Source organism: Manacus vitellinus, unplaced genomic scaffold (genome assembly GCF_001715985.3).
Source record: "Manacus vitellinus isolate BGI_N305 unplaced genomic scaffold, ASM171598v3 scaffold_0_pilon, whole genome shotgun sequence".
NCBI classification, from domain to species: domain Eukaryota; kingdom Metazoa; phylum Chordata; class Aves; order Passeriformes; family Pipridae; genus Manacus; species Manacus vitellinus.
In genome coordinates this window covers 38,669,461-38,692,983 of record NW_021938789.1, presented here as the reverse complement: position 1 = coordinate 38,692,983, position 23,523 = coordinate 38,669,461, and the positions used below count along the sequence as shown (strand labels likewise).

Here is a 23,523-nt window from a genome sequence, read left to right as displayed (position 1 = left end):
CACATCGTAATAAATATACATACTTACTGTATGGATAATAGAAACTTTTTCCTAAACTTGCTTTTAGCTGGAGAAGCTGTTGCAAAGAAACATATTTTAAATCAAAGGATTACTATAGGAAAATTATCTGCAGGTCTCAAATAAGCTTAGACAAAATAGAAAGTACATTCACAAGTTTGTTCTGAAGTATTTAAGTAAGCAAAATGTCACACAGCTTTATAATTTAAAAGACTTTGCATCTGTATTTGAAAAGAATAAAATAATAAATAGTTAAAAGAGCTAATTCAGAGGGATCTTTCACGGAATCTATAAATCTCCATGGAGGACTTTACTTATTGGGATTTCAACAGAAATTTCCTATTTAATCAGAATATCCTTTGGAAGGAATTCACATCAGATATTTCACAAAAAAACCCCAGAAGTTTGCGTGGGTTTTTTTTGTAGGGGTTCTAGTAAAACATTCATACAGTTTAGCCATATGCATTTTCTCACCAAACCACCCTGGTATTTTCACAGTCTTCCAACAATTTTCTCAAATGCTTTCACAAACTGATAAAATGTCCTACACCAGAAAAAAGGGTAAACAAAGCTTTAGCCAAACTATTTATTGAAAAGTGAAGAATCAAATAAGCATGAGATTTTTTTCCATGGTTTAATTATAGGCACCATAATATGATCGTTATTGCACAGCCTTCCTAAAGGGCTTCCATAAAATATTTTATTCTTCCTCTAAATTAGAACAATTATATCTAAGTTCTGAAAAAAAATTTAACTGATAGATACAGAAAAGATTTAAAACAGGTTTTGAAAAAAGCCACAAGCAGGGCATTTCATATAGACTCTGTTTTTTGGCTCTGCTATGATTACATTGCCTGAAACACATACTCAAAGACATGTAAATGTACAATAATTTACTCAACTTCATACTGCACTTGTGCAAACAGCACTCTTGTTAATGGGACTTAAAATGACAAACCACATTAGTGCATTGAATCCTACAGCAAAGTCTTCAAGTATTGTAAATAAAACGAGTTCAGTGAGGGTTTTAGTGCAGATGCTGCAAAAACTGATTCTTTTTTTCTGTATTTACTGTACAAATACATGGAGTTGCAGAGGAAGACTTACATCAAATCCATGTACCGAAAAGTCTGAAAGGGAGAGAATGACCTTCCTTTTTGACCTCTTCACAGCCCAAGTAAAGCTTTGTTTGTCTTTTGACTCTTGGATAAATGATTATGCCATTCGTGTGTATCCACATGTGAACAGTTTTAAGAAAACAAAACAAAACAACACATCCAAAGCTGTGGTAACTTTCCGCTCTTCATCACTTGCTGCAAGAATAAATGATGGCCAGAATTCTTGACTAAGGACAAAACTGTTTATTTTAAAAAACCCTTACTTCTCAGAATTTAGGCATGTATTTTCCGTGTTATCCAATTTCTTGTTTATGTATCAAAAGCACCGAGCTGATAAATATTTACTACTGCACCATCAAAAAACCAAAGACACCAGTGGAATTATTAATGCATAGAAGTGCTAATCTCTTCCTGAAGAAAGAATTCCAAGCGGTCATGAGTTTATCCTGAGTGCACCAAACTTCTTTTTTCTCCACTATACTTACTACAGTTATCAGTTTCAGGATTTGGCTCACTCCAAATTTGTGTCATCTGTTCCTAATTTTGTGTAAAATTTCGGTTTCAGCCCTTTTCCATCATTTCAAATTTCTTTTGTTATGTACATCTAGTCACCTGAGCAAAACACACCAGAGAACATTTCAGCAATCCTTGTTATTAAACTGCCTTTGTTTACTTACATAATCTCATTTTTTTCTAAGTACATACTTTCCCACTTTTCTAAAATATTTATTTACTTGCTACATGTTGAATAAAATTCTCCAAGTCAACTAGGGAATCATAAAGACAATCATCTGTGTCTTGACTTCTGAGAAACTTCCGAAGGGTATCTAAAGCACTCAAAGCCTCATTTTTGGATGGCAAAACCTGTTCAGCTCCCTGAAATGGATCACCTTCATTCTCATCCTCATCTTCATCTTCATCACCGAAAAATGTCCCAGCTTTATCTGACACACTTTCTTTGGCACACATCATTCCATTATTTATGTGCACTTCATAAGTTAGCAAGTCATCATCTAGAGCTGCATATTCCTCCAAAGATAAGCCTTCTGGAAACTCCACTCCAGCTGCTTGTGCGTGAGCAATCAAATCAAGATCACTTTCAATCTCTTTGTTGTTACCATTTGTCTCAGTTTCTAATTTGAATTCTTCTCCATTATAACTTTTTACAATAGTCTGTGGTGTTACTTCCCTCCAGCACAGGTACAACATCTCAATTGCATCAAGAAGGGTCAGCATAAACTCTTTATTACCTTCTACACAATCAACAAACCTCTTGATAAGACAATGCCTGTATTTAAGCTTCAGACTTCTGATAACCCCTTGTTTCACAGCTATACATGAAGAGGAGTCTGAAGGAAAGAAAACTAATTTGACAGACTTCAGGTTCTTTACCTCTGTGTGAGCTGGGAGAGAATCAGCAAGAATAACCACTCGGCGCTGCTGTGCTTGAAATCTGCCGTCGAGTTTATGCATCCACTGTTCAAACACTTCTGGAGTCATCCATGCCCTGTCATTTGCTTCATAATCCACAGGAAGCGACTTCACATCTTTGAAAGACCGTGGACTTTTGTTTTTTCCTATAACAAGCAGTGGAAGTTTCTCGGAGCCATCCATATTTGTCCCCACCACTACAGTTATTCTCTCTTTGCTTAGTTTACCTACAGAACAAGTTTCCCCTTTAAATGCAAAGGTGTTATGTGGTAACATCTGATACAACAATCCAGTCTCCTGTATATGAAACACATTTTTTGGCTGATACTCATTTAAATAATAAGGAAGCACGTTCTGGTACCAAAGGGTTGGAGCATCTGCTGTAGCAGTTGCAGCTGCTTCTACAGGCTGAGCTCTGAAAACTAAACCATATCTCGACTTGAAACGATCGAGCCAGCCATTGCTGCACCTAAAATCACTGTGTCCGAGCTTCTGGGCAAAATCATTCGCCTTGAGGCGCAGCATGGGACCGTTCACCGGCACCTTCAGGCACTGCGCGATCCTGTACCACTTCATCAGTGCCTCCTCCAGGTCGGCATAAAAAGCCGTCCTCAGCCTTTTCCTTTTGGGATCAAACCGCAAAGTTTCAAAGGCTTCCAAAACTTTTTCCTTATTCTTCATAATCGAAGACAGGGAGTTCTTCTTTATGCCATACTTGGCTGCAATGTCCGCCTTTTTCTTGCCACTCTCCACGGCGCTTATGATGTCGATTTTCTCCTCGATAGATATGCTTCTTTTCCTCCTCACTATGTGTTCGGGCAGCGCCTCTGCCATGGCACCGAGGTCCGCTCATCCACATCCACACGCGGGCACGCGCCCTCCTGCTCTGCCGGCTGGCTTTCCCGGACGGCGCTCGGATCCCAGGGGCACGGCACTTGGCGAGCCTGGAGCCGCCTCCTCGGCTGCGCTGCCCCCGGTTGCCATGGCCGCGACCATAGACACGGCAGCCCAGAGCGGCCATCGCCCGCCTCCCCTTCCGGCACGGCGCTTCCGGCTCACTGCTGCCACCAGGAGAAGGAAGAAAATAAAAGCCGGAGAGGGGCTGCCGGCGCCGCCCTGCCCGGCTGCTTCTTGCCCCTCTCCTGTCTCCGTCCACCCTGCCGTCCCCCGCAGCACGACGCCCCCGGGCCGCGGCGCCGCGCAGGTGAGGGCCGGGCCGGGGCAGCCGCTGGGCCCGCGTTCGGGGCGGCGGGGAGGGCCGGGCCGCGCCTCCCGCTCCGGCCCGTCCGACGTGTCATCTCCGCGGGGCCCCGGGAGGAGGGGGACGGGCGGGCAGGGGTCTGCCCATCTCGTACGGCCCCGCTCCGGGGGGCACTGGGCGCCCGGACAGGGAGGGCAGAGCCTGAGCTTGGTTCGCGAGAGAGAGAGGGAAGCTGTGTGAATTTCGTGCCCCCGAGACTTTCTCCACACCCTGGCAATTACTGTTTTAAGTGTGCCAATTTGTCTTTTGCTTGCTGCTCTTCAAGCATGGGAACGCTGTGGTGTTGTGTGACAAGCAGGTGTTGTGTGTGGTGTTTGTTTACAAACTAGACGCAGTTTTTCCAGTGTTTCTTATAGTAAATCTCTAATATGCCATTTTTAACTGGCACCACCTCGTAGCCTTTCATCTCGTATGAAGAGCTCTAAGGGGGATCATCCTGAACGTCCAGTTCAGAATGTAGTTTCAGTGTCTAATGTGTGCTTTCTTATGCTTGGTGGCACCAGTAGCAAGGAGTTATCACTTTGCAGTCGGTGGCTGTAAGTGTTGACTCTCTAGAAAAGATAACAGAAGGGTTCTTTTGCAGGGCTGGAAAAGGACATTACTTGATCGGTGCAGCTCCAAAAATGTCTGAATCATGTATATGTTTATGTGTATATGTGTGTACACACACACAGTTAAAACGTAAAGATTAAGTAACACAGAAGAACATATTGGAAGCATTAGGAAGCTGAGGCAGTATCTTGATTCACTGTTTCTTTCTGTTTTGGTAGAAGTTGAAATCATAATGGGAGCCTGTGGTTTACCTAATCTGGAGACAAGCAGAACATTAAGGCATTCAGGGGCAGGTTGACCCATCATGGGGTTGTGGAAGTTAGTAGCAGCCTTGTTGTCCGGTCTTTATCTCCATCATGTCTTCTAACTCTCAGTCATAATTAGATCTTGTAAGTGGAGCAGCCAGGGAATTCAAGAGCATTAAGAAGAAACTATGGTGTGATTGCAGCAGAAACTGTTTAATGCAGTTCTTTACAGTCTTTTTAAAAAAGCAGTTGATCTTTATCTTGACAAGAATTAGTGAAAGTATTCTTAGTTAGAAATCAAAATTAAGAAAATATGTGTAAAATCATTATTTTTCCACTAGTGGATTTTCTACAGTGTTACAAAAACTTGTATTGCTTATCTATGCCTTGGAGTAATAAGACAGCAATAAAAGTGTGTAGTAACTTAATTTGGACAGAAGCTATCTTGCTTTTGCCTTATTGGCAATTAATTAAAAAAAACAAGCAAAGGAGCCAGTGCATCCTGCTTAGAAAAGGAGATTTGGTTCTTGAGAATCCCATGGTTCTCATTTCTGAAACCAGAAGTCATTTACCTAAGTGATGTAACTATGTGAAGAATAAACTCCTTATTCAAAACTAATTTATTGTTGATGACATTTAATTCATATTTACATGAATAAGCAAATATGAATTTGCCTTTTTTATTAAAGGTTCATAAGTGTACTCTTCTAACCACTAATTATAATTGGTTAAATGTCTCTGAAGTCTTTATCCTAGAGTAAGCTTATTATGTTGTTTATAAGTTTTTGCTTTGCTATGCTTTTTAGTTTGCCAGATGAAGAAGTGATATATAAATCCCCAGGAATCAGAAATTGTGTGGTTTTATTTACGGTGAGCAAAACTTAAAATGACTGAACCTGTAATCTAATGTGCATTAAGGTAGCTTCACCATGGGGGGCTTGATTTTAGTCTATGTCCTCTCTTCTACTCTGGTGCAGAATTTGTGTGGATTTGCAGAACTGGTCTAGTGGGGGGAAAATGAAGATCCAGAAGGGCGGGAGTGATGCAGACAGGGTTTCAGGCTTAAATTCATGTCAGGATATGGATCAAGCATATTTTTCCCAAGTAGAACATCTCTGAGTTGTTGTAATTGCAACTAATAGTAGTAAATGTTCTAGTACACCAGTCAGTCACCTAACATGTTCCAAAGTTGGGGCTGCTTTAGTGGGAAAAAACCCCCAACAACTAGATAATGCAGAATTCATGCTGTCCAGAGGGTCAGCAACCTCTGATAAAGAACAGCACTTTGGCACCTGCAAGAACTATGGAGATGCAAAAGTCTGTAGGCATTTCTGTAATGGAACCTTAAATATAAATGATAAATGTATGTAGATGCCATCATTGCTGCAATTTCACATAAATGTCTTCACTTCTGAATCTTGGTGAAGATGTAGAAAGTTTTCATCCTTGCATACAGCATTCAGTGTTTATTTCCCTATTTTTTTGCTGTGCAAGCAGTCATCAGGAAATTCTGTAGTTAAATTAGAATGTGCAATTGAACTTTTTATGAAAGCCACCTTTAATCTACATTTTTTCCTCTTCTCATGTTTTAAAGGTGGTCAGTGTGGTCGTGCAGAGCTGGATCATAGAGCTGGCAAGTGTTGGCAGTACTTGCAGGAAAAGAATATTGTACAACAAAATTGGTGAATTAACACAAATAGTGAATTAATTTGGATTTTAAAAAATGAATTGTCTTTATGCACTGTCTTCTCCATGGGTTTGTGAGATGGTTCATGCCTCTAGATTAGGTTATTAAAAGTTCTTAAGTCTATCAAAATTATTTTTACTGCTTATAGCACTTAATAGTTTTAAACAGCGTTACTGTGGTATGTAAGTTTGTATATGATATAAAAATATAACTCTAGGAACACAAACGTGGTAAAACTGAGGAACAGATTGCCTTAACAAAGACTGCACTACAACATGGATTTAGCTTCTTGTTTAACCAGCAGAGTGTGGAAATCTCACGTATTCTTCTAATCCATAATGGACTTTTTTTAGCTACTCAGAAATAAGCTGTTAAGCACAGAGGTTGTTTTCAACCACAAGCATAGTTTGGACAGGACTGTGGGAAAACAGGACCTCTGCCATATGGTCTTTCATATACAAAAGAAATTTGAAAAATTAAGAAAAATATGTGAAGGAATTTTGTATTGATAGTAGAAAAATCCAACTTCATTCAGTGATATCTCTGAATGAATTGTTTTTCTGGAGAAAGTGTCTTATTTTACGTTTGATTTTTCAAAGTAAAGGTTATTCAATGTAATATGATCTGGATGATTTAGGTGATTCAGTTTCTCAGACTTTGGTCATGTGAGCTGCTTACCTTATTAATTATTTGCTTTAATTAGAATTTTTTATAGCTTAGGCATTTGAAATACAATATAAATACAAATAGTGATCTCTTTATAATTTTTCTTAATCTGGTATTTGTCTGAACATGTATAAAATGGTGCAGTACTTAATGAACTGAAGTCATGCGTGATTATACTCAATACTGACAGACTGTTTAATTTTTAATGATGGGTTGTCTGCTCCTCTCAAACAGCTAGGTGAGTTGTGGTGTCACCTGTAAGTACCAGCTATTTGAAATTGAATTTAGATACTTTTCTTATTTAAGCTATATTAGGTGTGTAATTCATCTTCCATGATCACTACACTGACTGAGCTGATTTCTTGTGCATGTGCTCAGTGTCATTGCCTTTCTTTGCCTCTGTAGCTGAGATCTTTTTGAGACTAAAATGAAAGGGATTCTGTTTCTAGTAGGCTTAACAGACTGAGCAGCTTAGGTTTCAGTGGCTTAGCATCAATATAAACTTGCAATATTTGGATAAGTTTTGTGTAAACAAAGTAGTGATCTTTGCAATGGTAGTCAAGTGTATTGTTGCAGGTGACAGTATACATCAGCTGAAGAACCTTGTTTGACTTCCTAGGTTTTATGTTGCAAGCTTAGTCGTCTGTGGGGGAAGGTTGCTTTGGCAGTGGAAACTTATAGAAGATTGTATTCCTAGTCTCTGTTAGATTTGTGGAGAGCTGAAGGCATCAAAGGGAGGAGGTTTCACTTTGGTTTAGCAGAACCTGTAAAAGAAGTGTTTTCTGAAAGCCTGCCTCAGTTTCTGTGAGGTTCAGCGCCCAGCTCCTTTCACATCAATTAATGCATGCCAAACCTATTTGGTTTTCAGGTATGTCAGAACACAGCAGCGAATCCACAACACTTGATGAGTCTCACCCTGCTGCAGAAGAGGTCCAGTCTGGCTCTGAGGTGATTGGGTGATAGTTATATTAGTGTAAAATCAACCACTCCTAACAACAGTTTCAGACTATCAAAAATTCTACATAGCACAGCGGTATTAATATGGGACTACGAGCTCACGCACAGCACCTTGAGTGGGTGGGTTGGTTTTGAGACACTATTAAGAACATTCTGATTAATTCATAGTGAAGGATTGCTTCAGCCAGTAGTCTGTTGCTGTGCTGTAGTATTTGTTTTGTAAGTTGAATAGATTTAGGCAGGGATTCTGAAATGTGTAAGTACTGCAGGGAAAAGGATTGGTATTTGAAAGGCAACAATCTGTGTAATCTCACTACAACAAGGTATTCTATCTACTGCTGAAGTAGTGAATCTTTTTTTTTCTTGGGAGCAGAGACAGCTTGCTCCTTCTTTATGGAGAAGTCTGTGACATTTTGAAATTATGAACAAATTCCTAAGGTTCCTAATATTATTTAGCTGATCAGAATGTGTTTGGGAGGCTGTTTCAGAAAAATAAACATTTTTGTGACTGTTCTAGAGTAAAAATGAAAAAACTAATGCTGATTTTATCACTATTAGAGTTTCAATGCCAGTTAATTGTTTTTAAACTTTTAGAAAAACAGTATAGTGATTCCACAGCTATTTAGCATATCTCCAAATCTGATATTTGTAAACAGATACGTGCAAAGAAAATACTGATTGTTACTGAAGGATGATTCTATTTTTTTCTAAATAAAAAGTCCATCTGAAGCGTCATGTTTTTCTGTAATGCTTGTGTCATTCATGCTTAATACATCAATACAAATTTAGGAACTTATTAAGATTTACTTCAGGCTGTTTCTACATATGATAATTTTTCTTCTGAGGATTCGATTTCTTTGTATGCTTAGTTTAAGCCAGCTGTGGGTTACACTTGCCAAAGGGGCACTTGATTCAGCAATCATACTCACTGTTTCAACAGAAGTACTGTTGTGGTTTGATGCTTTAGTTTTCTCTCAGATCAGTAAGCTCACCATGATTGTGTGAGGTTACAGGAACACACATGCAGAGGTAAAGAGAAATGACTGCTTGTTTTTGGTAGTAGCCTACAGTTGAGTAAGTATTTTGAGGTATTGCACTGCTAAAGTAAGCTGATGCTGTGGCCAAGAGCAGTCCTTCATTCTCAATATATTCTTATTGCATTATTACCCCCTCAGTTTCATAGGTGCAAGTGTAGGACCCATGTGATGAACTGTTTTGGGGAACTGATATGAGTGGAAAAATTATCCATCCTCTTTTTGAGCACAGGTCACCTTCTTTTAACCTGCAGTGTTTCTGGAATCTTGTTTGCTGCACAAATACATTGCTCTGGCTCAGGGAAGAGGTGAAGGAATGGTGAAAGCTGAGAGGAGGAAGAGTTGGGGAAAAGGGCAAGGACTTTTTTTGACAACAGTGTTAGCTTAAACTGTTGACTAAAATGCAGGCAGTGGTTTCTTGTTATGTCTGAGTCAAATTAGCAGCTTATCCCACTTCCCCTTTTCAGCTGCTCGTTTCACGTCTTTGGTACTTGTCTTACCTCACTGCAAACTGATTCAACTCACTGACACTGGAAAATGAACCTGGTGAAAAGGTCCATTGCCAGGTTAGTGAGTTGTGTGTGGTGACTGCAGTCAGGTAAGTGGTTCAGTGGTGGGACACTGTGTGGCTCACAGTAGGGACTGGAAAAGTAGAGTGGTGAAATGTCCTCCTTTCAGCAAAGGAAAATTATATTACAGTTCAAACATAGTGTGAAACTGAAGTTAGCAAGTAATTTTTTGCTTTTTCTGAACTACATACATAGTTTGACTCAAGTAGGAATGCCCAAAAAAATAGGTGAATTGCTTCTAGGTTGTAGTGATTTCAAAAGTTTTCCAGAGAAGCTGATGAATTTGATTTTTTAATATATGTATTTGCTAGAGATGTGCGTATGCCTGAGTGTGTATATCTTTGAATAAATGTATAAAAATATATCAATGTCAATATTTGCAAGGTGATTTGAGACTCTTGATGAAAAGCACCGAAGCCAAGTATTTGTTTTGCCTTTAGTTAAATTTAGAGGTGCATTTTTGTTTGTGATCCCTGCCAAACAAAACGTATTCTCTGACAGTACAGGAGTTCCCCTTTGCACTGTGTTCTCTGATAATTTGCAGAAAGAAGACCAAAAGTATCTGTGTTAGCCTATGCCAATGTTTCCGTATTGTGCAGGTAGCTGTGACAGGCCAAGCATTTGAACAATACCACACTTGACCGTGTCAAGTAGAAGTGTGGTTCCTAGCAGTCTTACAGCTTAAACAGATGTGAGATTCAGAGCAAGCTTAAGAAGCTTGATCTGTTGGGCAGATTTCCTAAATCAAAATCTAATATGATACATAACTAGAACATTTGATCTGATGGTGTTGTGTAGCAATTCCCTGTGAAGAGTAGGGAGTTGGACTTGATGATCCTTACAGGTCCTTTCCAACTTGAGATATTCTGTATTTTATGAAATTAAACAAATTAGTGTTTTAGAAGTACTTATAAAGTAAGCATAGACCTTTTGGTGTGCTCCAGTATCTTCATTTACTTAAAGGCTACAAGGTTTGAGTTTATTCAGTTGTATTAAGAATGACCTAAAAAAAAAGTTCTGTGCTCCAGTTGTGGGTGAAGACTGGGCTGTGTGGAGAATTTGGTGTGCTAGGCCAATGTGAATATATGGCATAGGAGGTATTCCTTGCCAGTGCTGAAAGAAGATACTTGCTGGATCTTAAATGAGAGAGATTGATGGGATAAGTTAGTGTGTTATGAAGTCACCATTTCCTTGAATTTATAGCACACTTTTTCTTAAATTATTTGAAAATTCTTTTCTCTGTATTTAGAATTTTTTTTAACAAGCCGTGCCTAAATGTTTAGCTGCTTATTTTAGGGAAAGGTTTCATAAAGCACTATTTTTGAAAGGGTAGCATTCAATTCAGTTCTGCTAAGTTAGTTGTAGAGAGTATTTATCCTCAAAGGGGGGAAATGTATCATCTCAGGTGGTATTTTTTGGGTGTACTTAGACAACTTGTAATTGATATGCAGGGTTCTTAGAGTGGCTTGTCACAGAACCACAGAATCAACCAGGTTGGAAAAGACCTCTGAGATCATCTAGTCCAACCCATGACCCAACACGACCCTGTCAATTAGACCATGGCACTCAGTGCCACATCCAGTCTCTTCTTAAATACCTCCAGGGATGGTGACTCCACCAAGTCCCTGGGCAGCCCATTTCAATATCTGATCACTCTCTCTGTGCCCTCTTGACCTTCTTCTGGTTGCCTGGGAGAAGAGACCACTGCCCACCCTGCTCCAACCTTCATTCAGGTAGTTGTAGAGAGTGATAAAGTCTTCCCTGAGCCTCCTCTTCTCCAGGCTGAACAACCCCAGCTCCGTCAGCTTCTCCTCATAGGACTTGTGCTCGAGTCCTATCCCAGCCTCGTTGCCCTTCTTTGGACACTCTCCAGCCCCTCAGTGTCCTTCCTAAACTGAAGGACCCAGAACAAACACAGTACTCCAGGTGCGGCCTAACCAGTGCTGAGTACAGGGGCGGAATCACTGCCCTGGTCCTGCTGACCACACTGTTCCTGATCCAGGCCAGGATGCCATTGACCTTCTTGTCCACCTGGGCACACTGCTGGCTCATGTTCAGCTTTCTGTTCATTAGAACCCCCAGGTCCCTTTCTGCCTGGTCGCTCTCCAGCCGCTCTGTGCCCAGCCTGTAGCGCTGCAGGGGGTTGTTGCGGCCAAAGTGCAGGACCCGGCACTTGGTCTTGTTAAACATGGTACCACTGGATTCAACTCATTTATCCAGCCTGTCCAGGTCCCTCTGCAGAGCCCTCCTACCCTCCAGCAGATTGACACTCTCCCCCAACTTGGTGTCATCTGCAGACTTGTTGATGGTGGACTCAATCCCCTTGTCCAGATCATCAGTAAAGATATTAAACAGGACTGGTCCAACACTGATCCCTGGGGGACACCACTAGTGACCGGCCACCAACTGGATGCAGCACCGTTCCCCACTACTCTCTGGGCCCATCCCTCCAACCAATTCTTAACTCAGCACAGAGTACACCTGGACTGCCAGCTTTTCCAGGAGTATGCTGTGGGAGACTGTGTCAAAGGCTTTGCTGAAGTCCGGGTAGACCACATCCCCAGCCTTCCCTTCATCCACCAGGTGGGTCACCTGATCATAAAAGGGAGATCAGGTTGGTCAGACAGGACCTGCACTTCCTAAACCTGTGCTGGCTGGGTCTGATCCCCTCTCTGTCCTGTAGGTGCTGTGTGATCGCACTTAGGATGATCTGTTCCATAACCTTGCCAGGCACCAAGGCCAGGCTGACAGGCCCAGGTCTTCCTTCTGGCCCTTCTTGTGGATGGGTGTCACATTAGCCACCTTCCAATCATCTGGGACCTCCCTGGTGAGCCAGGACTGGTGATAAATGATAGAGAGCAGCTTGGCGAGCTCTTCCGCCAGTTCTTCATCACCCTAGGATGGATCCCATCTGATCCCATCGGCTTCTGAGAATCCAGGTGGCTCAGCAGGTTACTAACTTCTTCCTCCTGGATTACAGGGGGGCTATTCAGCTCCCAGTTGCTGTCTACCAGCCCAGGAAGCCAGTTGTCCTGAGGACAACCTGTTGTCTTGTTGAAAACTGAGGCAAAGAACATGTTCAGTACCTCAGCCTTATCCTCATCTTTGCAACTATGTTCCCCCCTGTGTCCAACAAAGAATGGAGGTTTTCCTTACCCCTCCTTTTCCTACTGATGTATTTAAAAAAACACTTTTTGTTGTTCTTAACCGAAGTGACCAGATTAAGTTCAAATTGTGCTTTTACCTCTCAAATTTTCTTTCTACATGACCTACCTACATTCTTAAACACTACATGAGTTGCCTGCCCTTTTTTCCAAAGGCAGTAGACTGTCTTTTTTTCCCTAATTTCCTGTAAAATCTCTCTGTTCAGGCAGGCCGATCTTCCCCACTGGCTTGCCTTTCAGCACATAGGGCTGGCCTGCTCCTGCGCCTTCAAGATTTCTTTTTTGAGGTGTGTCCATCCTTCCTGGTCCCCTTTGTTTTTAGGGCTGTTTCCCAAGGTACTCTCCTTGTTCTTTCTCTTCTCTGCATGGGTAAAAGGCAGTGTTCATTCAGAACTTGGTGGATGTTTTTATGCTGCCAATTGAAGAAGCTTATTACATGTTCAGATTTTGTCATAGATACCAAAGGAAGTTTGAGTTGTGACCTCTGCTTCAAAAGACCAGCTGAGGTGAAGTCTCAGTAATTTACATTTTTTGGAAGAAGTTATGGTAGCAAAGCTTTGAAAGCTATCTGGAGTTGGAGAAGCACGTTTATTGGAGCTCACAGACAGTGCCTAGTTAGAAAAAAGCTGAGAGGCCTCAAAACTTACTGAGGAAATCAATCTCACTAATGTAAATGAAGTGTTGACACATGAAAATGGAGGAAATATTAGCAATGGGATATGACTGAAGATGTTGCCAAATTAGAATGATGCAGGTGATGCTCAGTAAGTACCAGTAAAATCTTTGTGTTACATTGTTATCCTGTAAAGCTTCATGTGTGGTTGGAGAAGCTGCTGGTACTTCAGCCTTGTCTCAGGCTGGTTCTCTTCCTGACCCTTAGACTGAAAAGAACTAGTTTGGTTTGATGATTTAGGAGCTTTAAGGGAAGAAAGGTGCCTATTCTCAAGTACCTGTTGATGGTATACCTTGTCTTGCCAGTCTTGCACAAGTGCATGGGCTGGTTTGAAGACTTCAGACAACTTTTATGTAAGTAATTGAACAAACACTGCCTTGGTTGTGTGTTGATTTTTCTACTGTTTACACTTTAGATGACTAATGAAACTGCCTTGCAGAGGTAGGAGTAGCTTTTTGAAAGGGAAATTTTCAGTTTCTCTTCATTTCGGAGAGTGTTAGGGTGCCATTCTCTCTTCAGGTGCTTGTAAATGATGTGTGGTTCTCCTGGGAATGGCTCTTCTAGGTTATACCTTAGGTCATTTTTGAAATCAGTAGTTTCACAGCTGCTGCTACTGTTCATGATGCAACTGCATTTGAAGGTAACTTTGATTCCTGAATTCCGTTGGTGCTTTTGAGTTCTTTCAGTGCTTCTGCATTTCACTTCCAAGTGTGCTGCTGTTGACTGCATAAGAGTTGCATACCAACACTTTAGTCAGAAGGTGGCACTATGTTATGGCTAAATAAGAAGCAACTTAAACTATTTTAAGGTTTGGAATCATAGCTTTTCTTGTAACACATGAACTCATTGCACTTTTCTAGTATTTATTGCTGTTTACAGCTAGTACCATTTTTTTAGCTAAGCTCACCTTTTTTATAGTTTGAGACACAGAAACTAAGGCTCAAGTGTGCATAGAAAACATTTGTCTGGCCCCACGCCTCATTTGTGTCTTGCTCCCCCAATATCAATGGGCTAAATTTTAGTGTCTCTTTTCTCTTAGATCTCTAAGTTACTTCTGACTGAGCTGTACTAATGTGTAACTGTGATTTGGGGATGTGATTAAACAAATGTATGCAGACCGAGTATATCAGAATATTTCCAATAGGAGTTTGAAATAAAGTCAACTGTTTTCATAGGGATTACTCATTGGAAATTTAAGACAAATCACCTGTTTCTTCTTATACTGTAGGAAAGTGCAATGGCTCAGGAGTCTCCCAAAAATTCAGCAGCAGAAATTCCTGTGACTAGCAATGGACAGCTGGAAGATTCTCATGAGCACAGCTTTAACAGGGTAAGAATTTTCTTCGCTGTCTGCCAAGTATCATTATCAGAAATGCTGAAGTTACAATGCAGGGCACAGCAGACTTCACTTGAGGTTTTCTGGAGGTTTAATGGAAAAACTCCTTTGAAGCTCATAGATCATTGTTAAAGTTGACATAGCACAGTGTCATCACACATTGTAATAATCTTTTTTGTATAAAAGACATGTTAACCGTGGCAAATTTTGATTCCTTCCCCTAACCTTGATTCATATGGCTCAGTTTCCCTTGCGTTCAGACATCCAGCAGAGAGCGCCATGGTACAGCTTATGGAATTTGGGGTTGGGTTTCTTTTCTTTTTACTTTGATTTTCATTTGGAAATACGAAGACTAGTTAATTGTCCACGTTTATTTGACATCTGCTGAGACTTAGATTTTAAGGAAATCTCTGAGTTTTAACAGTCCCATGCTGACTTGCACTGCAGGATTATTTCTAAAATGAATACTTAGAAGAACTTCAACATTTTATTCTGTCCTACTAAAATGCTGATTAGAGGGGAGAACCTTTATAAGTTCAAAAACAAATTACATATACATGCCGAATATTGATACAATAAGAATTTGCCTAATTTTGTCTTCTATTTTTACTTTAATGTAAAAAGTCCTTCAAAGATGATAAATTATTGTTAAAGTTGACTAAAAAAAAAACAAAGCACATACTGCACATTGCAGTGCAAGGTATATTAGTAATGATTTTTTTTTTCCTGAATGCTAAATGGTGTAAAGTACTGGGTACTCTGTAATATGCAATCAAGTGTATGCATTTCTAATTATTGATTCTGAGCCTTGAGAGTACTGATTTTTAATCCAGGAATTTTATTCATAAGACAGAAAAATGGCATTTAAATATATTTACTAAAATTATGGTTTAAAACATGTATAATTTTAATTATAAATATTCTATTTAAATGTGTATAAATGTGTATTTTAAGAAATAAAAAAATAAAGTATATTGTGAAAACAAGATCTGAGACCATTTGACTATGATTGTAGGGTAGCTGTATAGTGAGCATGGCTGTAAAAAAAAGTGTAAAACTTCATGAGATGGAAATGCATTCATATTAAAAATACTGCACTTGTTACTGGGCATTTTTTCTGCTTCTGATGTATGGGGATTTTTTTTATGAATAGCACTGCAATGAGGGAAGGGTTAGGTTTCTTAAGATTTGTCATTCAACTAAGCTCTATCAGTAACATAATGTAAAAATTAGGACAGTATCTAATGAAATAAAGTTAAAACTACATTTCTATAAAGATGTACATATGCCTAAGTGGACAACATTAGGAAATGTATCTTGAGGTAGTAATGAATTTGGGTTCACCTCGAAGTAGAGAAACAGATTTACTATTTTTAAGCTGCTGCTGCTGTGACTTGACTGCTGTAAAAGTTACCTTTTCCTTACATTATGGTTGCTTCTTCAGTGTAGTGCATGCAGTACTTATGTACAGCAAGTGGAACCTGCACTCCTGTTCAGTCGAAATGTAAAGGGGAAATTTTAAGGTAGTTTCTGTCTACGACCATATATATACATATATATATAAAACTTGGAATAGGTTTTTGCTCGCATGCTAATGATTTTGCTGGCTTGAAGTCAACTATATTTTGAAACTTCTACTTCCACAAAAGTGGGTCAAATATTTGGTCAAATTGCAGAAAACTTACACTATGCAAGCACAGTTGAACTTGTTGCTGTAATTATTTCTCAGTGCTTATTCTGAGATCAATGAAGAAGTGCACTTCAGTTATTTTTTTGAACTGTCTTATACAAGTTAACACCCGCATGTGTGACCTAAACTCAGAATATGTGATAAACAGGGCTTCTTATAAACAAAACAAAGAAAACAAACTTCTTGGAATTAACATCTAGGTCTGTTTACTAATCTGGTAGTCTTGAATTCTGGTATTTAGTCTTCTATTCATCTTGATTCATGTTTGTTATTTCTAATGCTTAATGCCGTGCTTTCTCTTTTTTTCCTTGCCAGATAATTTTTTTTTTAACTTAAAGCAATATATGCATTGCACCACAAAATTTCTCTGCTGAGTTTTCAGGGGTCATTTTTCCTATCAACTTACAGAAATGACAAGCCAAGTACTGATTTTTATGAGATTGCTTAAGAAAGGGGCAGGAAACCACGACTATTTTAATTTGAATTGTTATCACAGTGCTTGGTAAGAGTATGTGACCACAGTAGAGTTTAGAGCACTCAAATTCCAATATACTGATTTTGATTGCACCTTCTTTAGGAGCTGGAGAACAAGGTTATTTTGGCTTCCTGCTTTTTTATTTTTATAATCAGGTACATGTTCATCTAGGTGTTTTACAATTCAGATGTAAACAATAAAATACTATTTATTCTGTATTTTTTTGTCTTCTACAGCTATTTTGCGATGAAGACTTGAGCAGCTTAGATTGTATGTTTTTGATAGACTGAGTAAAGAGGTAGTTGTACAATGTTTTTCTTAGATTTCTTTAATGACAACACTACACTTTCCTCTAGACTCGTGTTCTGTTTAGCACTTCCATCTGACCTCAGACTGCTCAGGCTTGAAAATGCACATTTATTTTTCAGCAAATGCAGTATTAGTATGCACTCAAGCGTGAGAAGTATTTAATTTTGCAAGGCAGTGCAGTGTTGCTCCTCCTTTGAAGAAAAAACTCCTCCTTTAGTTTTGCAGAACATCAGACAGCATAGATTGTCATAATGTCATTTCAGAAGGAAGCATGTTAGTTCCAATCTTGTGGGAATGCGATATAGCACAAATTGATGCATCTTCTTGGTATAAAGCATACATACAAGGTAACTTAAATAGATGTTTTCCTACCTGTAAAATCTCATTCAGAAATATGCTGCTACATTCTAATTCTATAATAAAACATGCCCGTGGAATTCCAACAAGTTTTGTCCTGCCTGTATGATGGATGGAAACTCTTTAACTAAAAAAAGCTGTAGCTTCAGTCATCATTGGATCAAATATCTAATGTTCTTTCATTAAGAAAAAGCTTGACCCAGTGCTTTCCAGCTCTCAGAGCTCTGTTGGAACTCACTTAAGCTTTAAGAACTTGGTGTATAGAACGGTTTGCGAATATTTGAGTATTGCTGGTTCATATAATTCACGTTTTTGTTTCACTTATCCCTGACTTCTAGTTTTCCTGCCATGCTATTATAATTATGTGATTAGCACAGTGGTGTTTTAATGTCACTGCGGGGATTGAGAGCTGAGATCTGTAGGAAGGAGTGAGGAAGTATATTATTTCTATTTTCTATTTCTATATTCAATAACATGCCATACAGTGTGAAAGCTGCATAGGATTAAATTTAATTTTTCAGAAAACTGTTTGGTCTGCCTGTAAAGATACTCAAGCAGCTTTAAGTGATTTGTTACCTTTAAACTATTGTACAAAATCTATATAACATTCATATCAGTTTGAGTCTCTGAATTGGTTGTTTCAATTGTTTCCTTTTAACTTCAGTATAGACTCTTTTTCATGGATCTTACTGTACTCTTATGGGAACAAAATCATTGTTAAACATGTATATAATACCAGTAATAAACTTCAGGCTGCAAAAGATAAATCAACTGTATTGTGTCTTCAATTTATCTTATTAGAATTATGAAATAAGCTCTGGAATCTGATGAATCTGAATGCCTGTGTTCAGTATCTTGTTCTGTAATTTTATTGCCAGACTGCACAAATAGACAAGGTCAATTCTTTTTTGTCTTTTCCCTTCTGAAAAAAAGACACCAGCCTTGTCACTCACATTCTGCCTGCAACATCTGAGTTCATCTCTTAGGTTTTACTATGTTCACTGACATGGTCGGATTTTGGTAATTATAGTTTAATTAATGTAGGCTGATTTAAAATTCATTTCTGTGTGTCAGTTCTAGAAAACTGTTTTCAGGAAATAAAACAAAAAAGTCAAGTGGTCTTCGTACAGTCTGAAAAACCAAAAATATGCAGGTTAATGATGAGAGTAGAAGGGAAACTAATTTAAAACTGGATTGCAGTGTTATGTTAGGTGAATCAAAAAGGATATGGTAGAAGGGGTCTTTTGAGTGAAGAGCAATGTATTGGAGAATACATGTATTTATGCTTGAATTTAAACTGATTGGAGGATCTAGTGGCTTAATGGAAAATAGGAACTGAGTGATGTAATAGGGCGAAGAGAAGAAGAAAATGCTGAATATGTACAAGGAGCTGTACTTGTACATGACTTTGGATAAGAAGTTAAAGTTCAGAGCCCATCTATCTTACTGGATAGATGTTATGTGTATCTACACAACTTTCTGTATCATTGGACTTTAAACTGTGAACTTTACAATAAGATGGGTTGCAAAGTTTTCCTGAAGGCAACTGGAGTCATCCATCATTAAAAAATTTCCAAATCAAATTACATATAGTGGCCTGAGTTTAAAAAATAAACAAGGATATGATTGGTCCTGGTTTAGTTGCTCCACATATATTTATTGAATGAGCTAGTGATGTGGGGTTTTAAAAACAAGGTAGTAAAGGCAAGTAAAACCATATCTGTTAAACCTACTGCTGGTACTAAGGAGAAGATAATGCTTAGTCATGCATTAATAATGGACTGGCATAACTAAGAAATTAATGCAGTGATACCTCCTTAGTTGCTCCTTAGTTAAGTAAGTTTCTTCAAAATAAGCAAGTTTTGGCTAGGTTGGTTTCTACTGTTGGGGAAAATACAGTTCTGGTCTTTCCCTTCTTCGTTTTAGATTAATATGGATAGCATGGATGGGAAGTATTGTTTTGAAAATAGTCTTGTAATTCTGCCAACATTCCTTCATGAACATGCGTTCTGAGTGATTTCTTTGCTGTGTCTACTGTCTCAACAGGATTGCTATGTCAAAAATGCATACTGGTACCTCTAGATGATCTGTATAACACCTGTTAGAGTTGTGTAAATAAGGCTAACCTGACTAAAACATGTTTAGTTTAATGTGGTGATTTGAAGTAATTAAAATGGGATTTTAACAAATGGTTGAAGTGGCTTAAATGTTCTGTGTCGTGTAAGTTTGGACTGTCTTGAGCAGACCTAATTAAGTTAGTGCAGCTGTTCTGTGTCCTTGTATTTCATGCTTTGCTTCTTTGAGCCTTAAGCATGCTAAATGGCTGAGAGTGGGACAGGTAGTCCAGCATTTAACTCCTTGGGAAACTTCTGAGCTATGTTTTTTTATATCTCTAGCTCTGTGTCTCAGTGAAGTTACAATACTGAAATACTTTTTCTAGAAGATAATTGCATAAACAATGTCATAGAATTGAAAATTACGAAAGAAGCGTCTTTCTCTTTAGTTTTTGGTAATGGTGATCCATTAACAGATTTGTGGTTTTGCAATGTATCAACAAATTTTGATCAATTCTAGAGACTTGGACTTACCTTTTACAAAGAAAGGGAGAAATCTTACACTTAGCTAAAAGAGCAGTATGTTGTCAAAATATAATCACCTTACTGTAGGAGGGGAATCTGTCCTCCCTAAGTTATCCTTCTTTGTAACTTTTTGAAGGGATAAATTGCTGGATCAGTATGATTACAGGGTTTTTTGCTAGCTTTTTTGTTTATCTACACTTCTGTAAAAAAAAAAAAAGGCAAGCACAATCAGTTGTAAGAATGACATGTCAAAAATTGAAGTTTACATGCAGCACTGTTTATCCACTGAACAGTAACTTGCATGTTTATAAGTAACAAAAAGGTATTGTTTTGATAGTCACTGACTTTGATGGCAGTTCTGGTCATGTATGCTATGATAGGTCTTTCTTTTAAATTCTTATGCAAGGATGGTGTTCTTCATCAGGATATATTTGAACTCGTTAATAAGTGTTTAAAAAGAGGTTTGAATGCAGTTCTTTAGACTGAACTTTGCCTTTTTGGCAGTGAAAAAAATTAGATCTCTTGGAACAAATACATGTGTGTGTACATACACATATGCATATATTTATGTAAAACACCCTGGTGTGCATATATATACACAGTTGGAGATCTTAATAATTTTCATAATCCAAATACCAAGTTTTTATTGAAGAGAAAGATATGTTGTCATATTCTGATTTATTTAGCATTACAGTTGGTCCAGCCTCTGTTTAGCTTCAAATTAGAACTACATTGAATGTACAGAGTAGTACAATTGCTTAAGTTTATGTCTAAACTTTTATCTTTACAAAGCAGATGTTCTGCATTTTAACATTAAATACAGATGATTGCTTAGATTCCTACTGCAAACATGCTTAAGCAGGTTAGCTGTCTACATTTGTTTGGCTACAGGTTTAGATATTTCTGAAAACTACAAGGAGCCAAGGTGCCTTGAGGAAAAAAATAATTCATGCCATGTCCTTTTTGTTAAATCAGTGCATCTTCTCTGCAATCTAGTTATCCTTTTTCAAGTCTCTCCAATTTTTCAGCCTCTGGTGACTTGCTACATTTTGAGTTAAATGGACTCTGTGCATTAGCTAAACTAAGTTGAAGCAAAGGCTTTCCATGGTGCCACCAACTGCGAGTACTTAAATGGAAGCATCAGTGTTAAGTCAGTTGAGAAGACTGAAAACAGTATGTATCCAATGTTGCAATATGCTTAATTTGTGAGATCAGGTTCTGCATGTGACTGCTATTTGTTGTTCATGCTGGATAATTTCTTTGGTTTGTGCTTGGGGTTTTTTTGTTTTGTTTTTGTATAATGCCTTAGATACACAAATATGGCATACTTTATTATTAGCCAGTTCATGTAAGTAAAAATATGACTGTAGGAATTGGTTACCCTGTTTGCAGTAACATCCTGGGTTTTTAACATTAGCAAGATTTCTCTGTCCATTCATATGTTTGTAGCTCTTCCTTTTTTTTCCTCTTCCCAGGAGTTTATCCTAAACTAAAGACACCTAACTAAATCTGTGGGGATGTGATCCTGTGATCCAAAGCCACTTATTGACAATCTGAGCCTCTAGGCAGTACCATTCTTATGCACTATCCCGCTTCTGGTTTGTGGATCAAGCAACTACAGTAATAGGTCAAACATGAATTGGATTTTAAAGGTTGTGTTTTCTTTGTAATTAGAAGCATTGCATATATCATAAACAGTTACTACACCTTAAAGCTATGTGTAGCTTTTCTGTGCAAATTTCACTAGTGCTCCTCTATACTTTTTCCACTTTTTTGCCTCTGTATGGAAGCAGAGGGGATGCAAAAAAGTACCTGACTCCAGACACTGACAGTTTTCCAATTTCTTCATGTTTTATTTTTGTAACTGTATTTTACTGTTTTCCTTTCACTTCCACAGTAGTTTTTCAGACACTTCTTACTTTTATGAATTAATGGTTTTAAATTGCTTTAAAACCTGAACTTATTTTAAAGCACTAAATATAATTCCATAACACCAGAGGCTTAAACCTCAGTCAGAAGGCTGGAAATATAGTCCAGGAAACCTTAGCGGGAGCTATTTGTAGAGCTGGGCAAGACAGCAAAAATGGGCAACGGGGATGACGTGGGAATTGTGGTGTATGGATTCATAGTTCATGGTGTATGGATTTATAGGCCTGCTTTGGGTTTCAGCGAAGACTTCAGTTGCTTGAAAGTTGGTTGTAGTAGTTAATCTAGTTCTCCAAAGTTAAACAAGGCGATCTTAAGCAATTTCCAATCAATGTTTCAAAAGCAAACAGAAGTAAATGGCAGCTTTGTGCTGTGAGCAGTTGTGATGTAGGCTCAAAAGGAAGCTGTTGAAGTGATGCCTTTCCAGATGTTTCTCCCGTGTCAAATATTAAAAAGATTTCATGTGCTATTTATAAAAAATAAGGATGCTATGATTTTTACAGCTATTTCTTGCTTAGAGTGATTTTTTTTTTTATCTTTAACATTATGATAATTGCTTCCACATTTTTGGTTTTTAAGATGTTGTCTGCTTGATAGTCCAGTTTTTAACTGGAAGCTTTATTAAACTGATATGCTTGCTTGGACCAGCTTCAGACCATATAACATGATGTTTCAGGCCACGGTTTTGGTAACTGCTGCTCTAAGAGATGGCATTCTAGTTGTTCATCAATATAACAAAAAAGTCTAGAATAAATACTCAGGCTATACTTACAGTGTTTCTCTTTCATTTATGTTTTATTTGTGTAGTAGTAGAATGCTGTGACAGCAACAAGGACATTCCAGGCTAAAGACTGAATTGCTTGTCTGAGAGCTGCTGAAATTGCATTTTAATACTTTTCAGTCACTTTAATTTTTTTTTTTTAACATTAACTTTCTTTTTTTATTCAAATATTTTCAAGGACTTGAAATATTCGTTACCAGTTGGACTTGGACTTTCTGAAACCAAAATAACATCTCGTGGCTTTGACAGTGCCAAAGAGGGAGTTGTTGAGGCAGGACCATTTCCAAGTAAAGGTAAATGCTTTTTGGTATTTCTCAGTTTAAAATCTTTAGGCATATTTTTGCATGGTCAGGAACACAATGTTCTGTAGCTGCTTTGAGCAGTTTGGTGTAAATGTACACATTGAGATTTGCATTAGTGACAACCAGTTTATCACCTCTGGTAGCTGGGTTGTTAAAATACAGAATATATGCTACACTTGCAGTATCAGTCAAGGGACTAGAGGAAACTACTTAGTGTTAAATTGGTCTGCATTTACAAGAAGGGAGGTCCTTGAGCACCTTGAACTGGTATCAGGCTGAAGAATTTTACTATTAATTGTGTAGAAGTTTTCTTTAAATTTTGCAGGGTAGTATTCTGATTTGAAACATAACTGGAGAGCTATTTTTTCTTCACTTACCTAGAGCAAATTATTA

General features: G+C 38.4%; 2 protein-coding genes across 4 annotated transcripts in view; one reads left to right on the top strand and one right to left on the bottom strand.

Annotated features, from left to right (window-relative positions):
- Positions 1-828: 828 nt before the first annotated feature.
- On the bottom strand, positions 829-3,516 carry TIGD4 (tigger transposable element derived 4). Its single transcript, XM_008933234.3, has one exon. It carries the CDS (start codon positions 3,399-3,401, stop codon positions 1,863-1,865), a length of 1,539 nt encoding a protein of 512 aa, XP_008931482.3. The 5' UTR covers positions 3,402-3,516; the 3' UTR covers positions 829-1,862.
- A 4,302-nt stretch (positions 3,517-7,818) lies between these two features.
- ARFIP1 (ADP ribosylation factor interacting protein 1) overlaps positions 7,819-23,523 on the top strand; it is a 36,765-nt gene continuing 21,060 nt past the window's right edge. For 2 of the 3 annotated variants that reach the window (XM_018071721.2, XM_008933163.3), the window contains exons 1-3: positions 7,850-7,926; positions 14,604-14,705; positions 23,007-23,121. In XM_018071721.2, the coding sequence (XP_017927210.1) occupies positions 14,613-14,705; positions 23,007-23,121 (208 nt within the window). In that variant the 5' untranslated portion in view covers positions 7,850-7,926; positions 14,604-14,612. Of the gene's footprint in view, positions 7,927-14,603; positions 14,706-23,006; positions 23,122-23,523 lie in introns of all 3 variants that reach the window. The other variant, XM_008933161.3, reaches the window with a different exon arrangement.

Excerpts from the sequence above, each read along its gene's own strand:
- TIGD4 (XM_008933234.3), bottom strand. The coding sequence starts at position 3,401 with ATGGCAGAGGCGCTGCCCGAACACATAGTGAGGAGGAAAAGAAGCATA.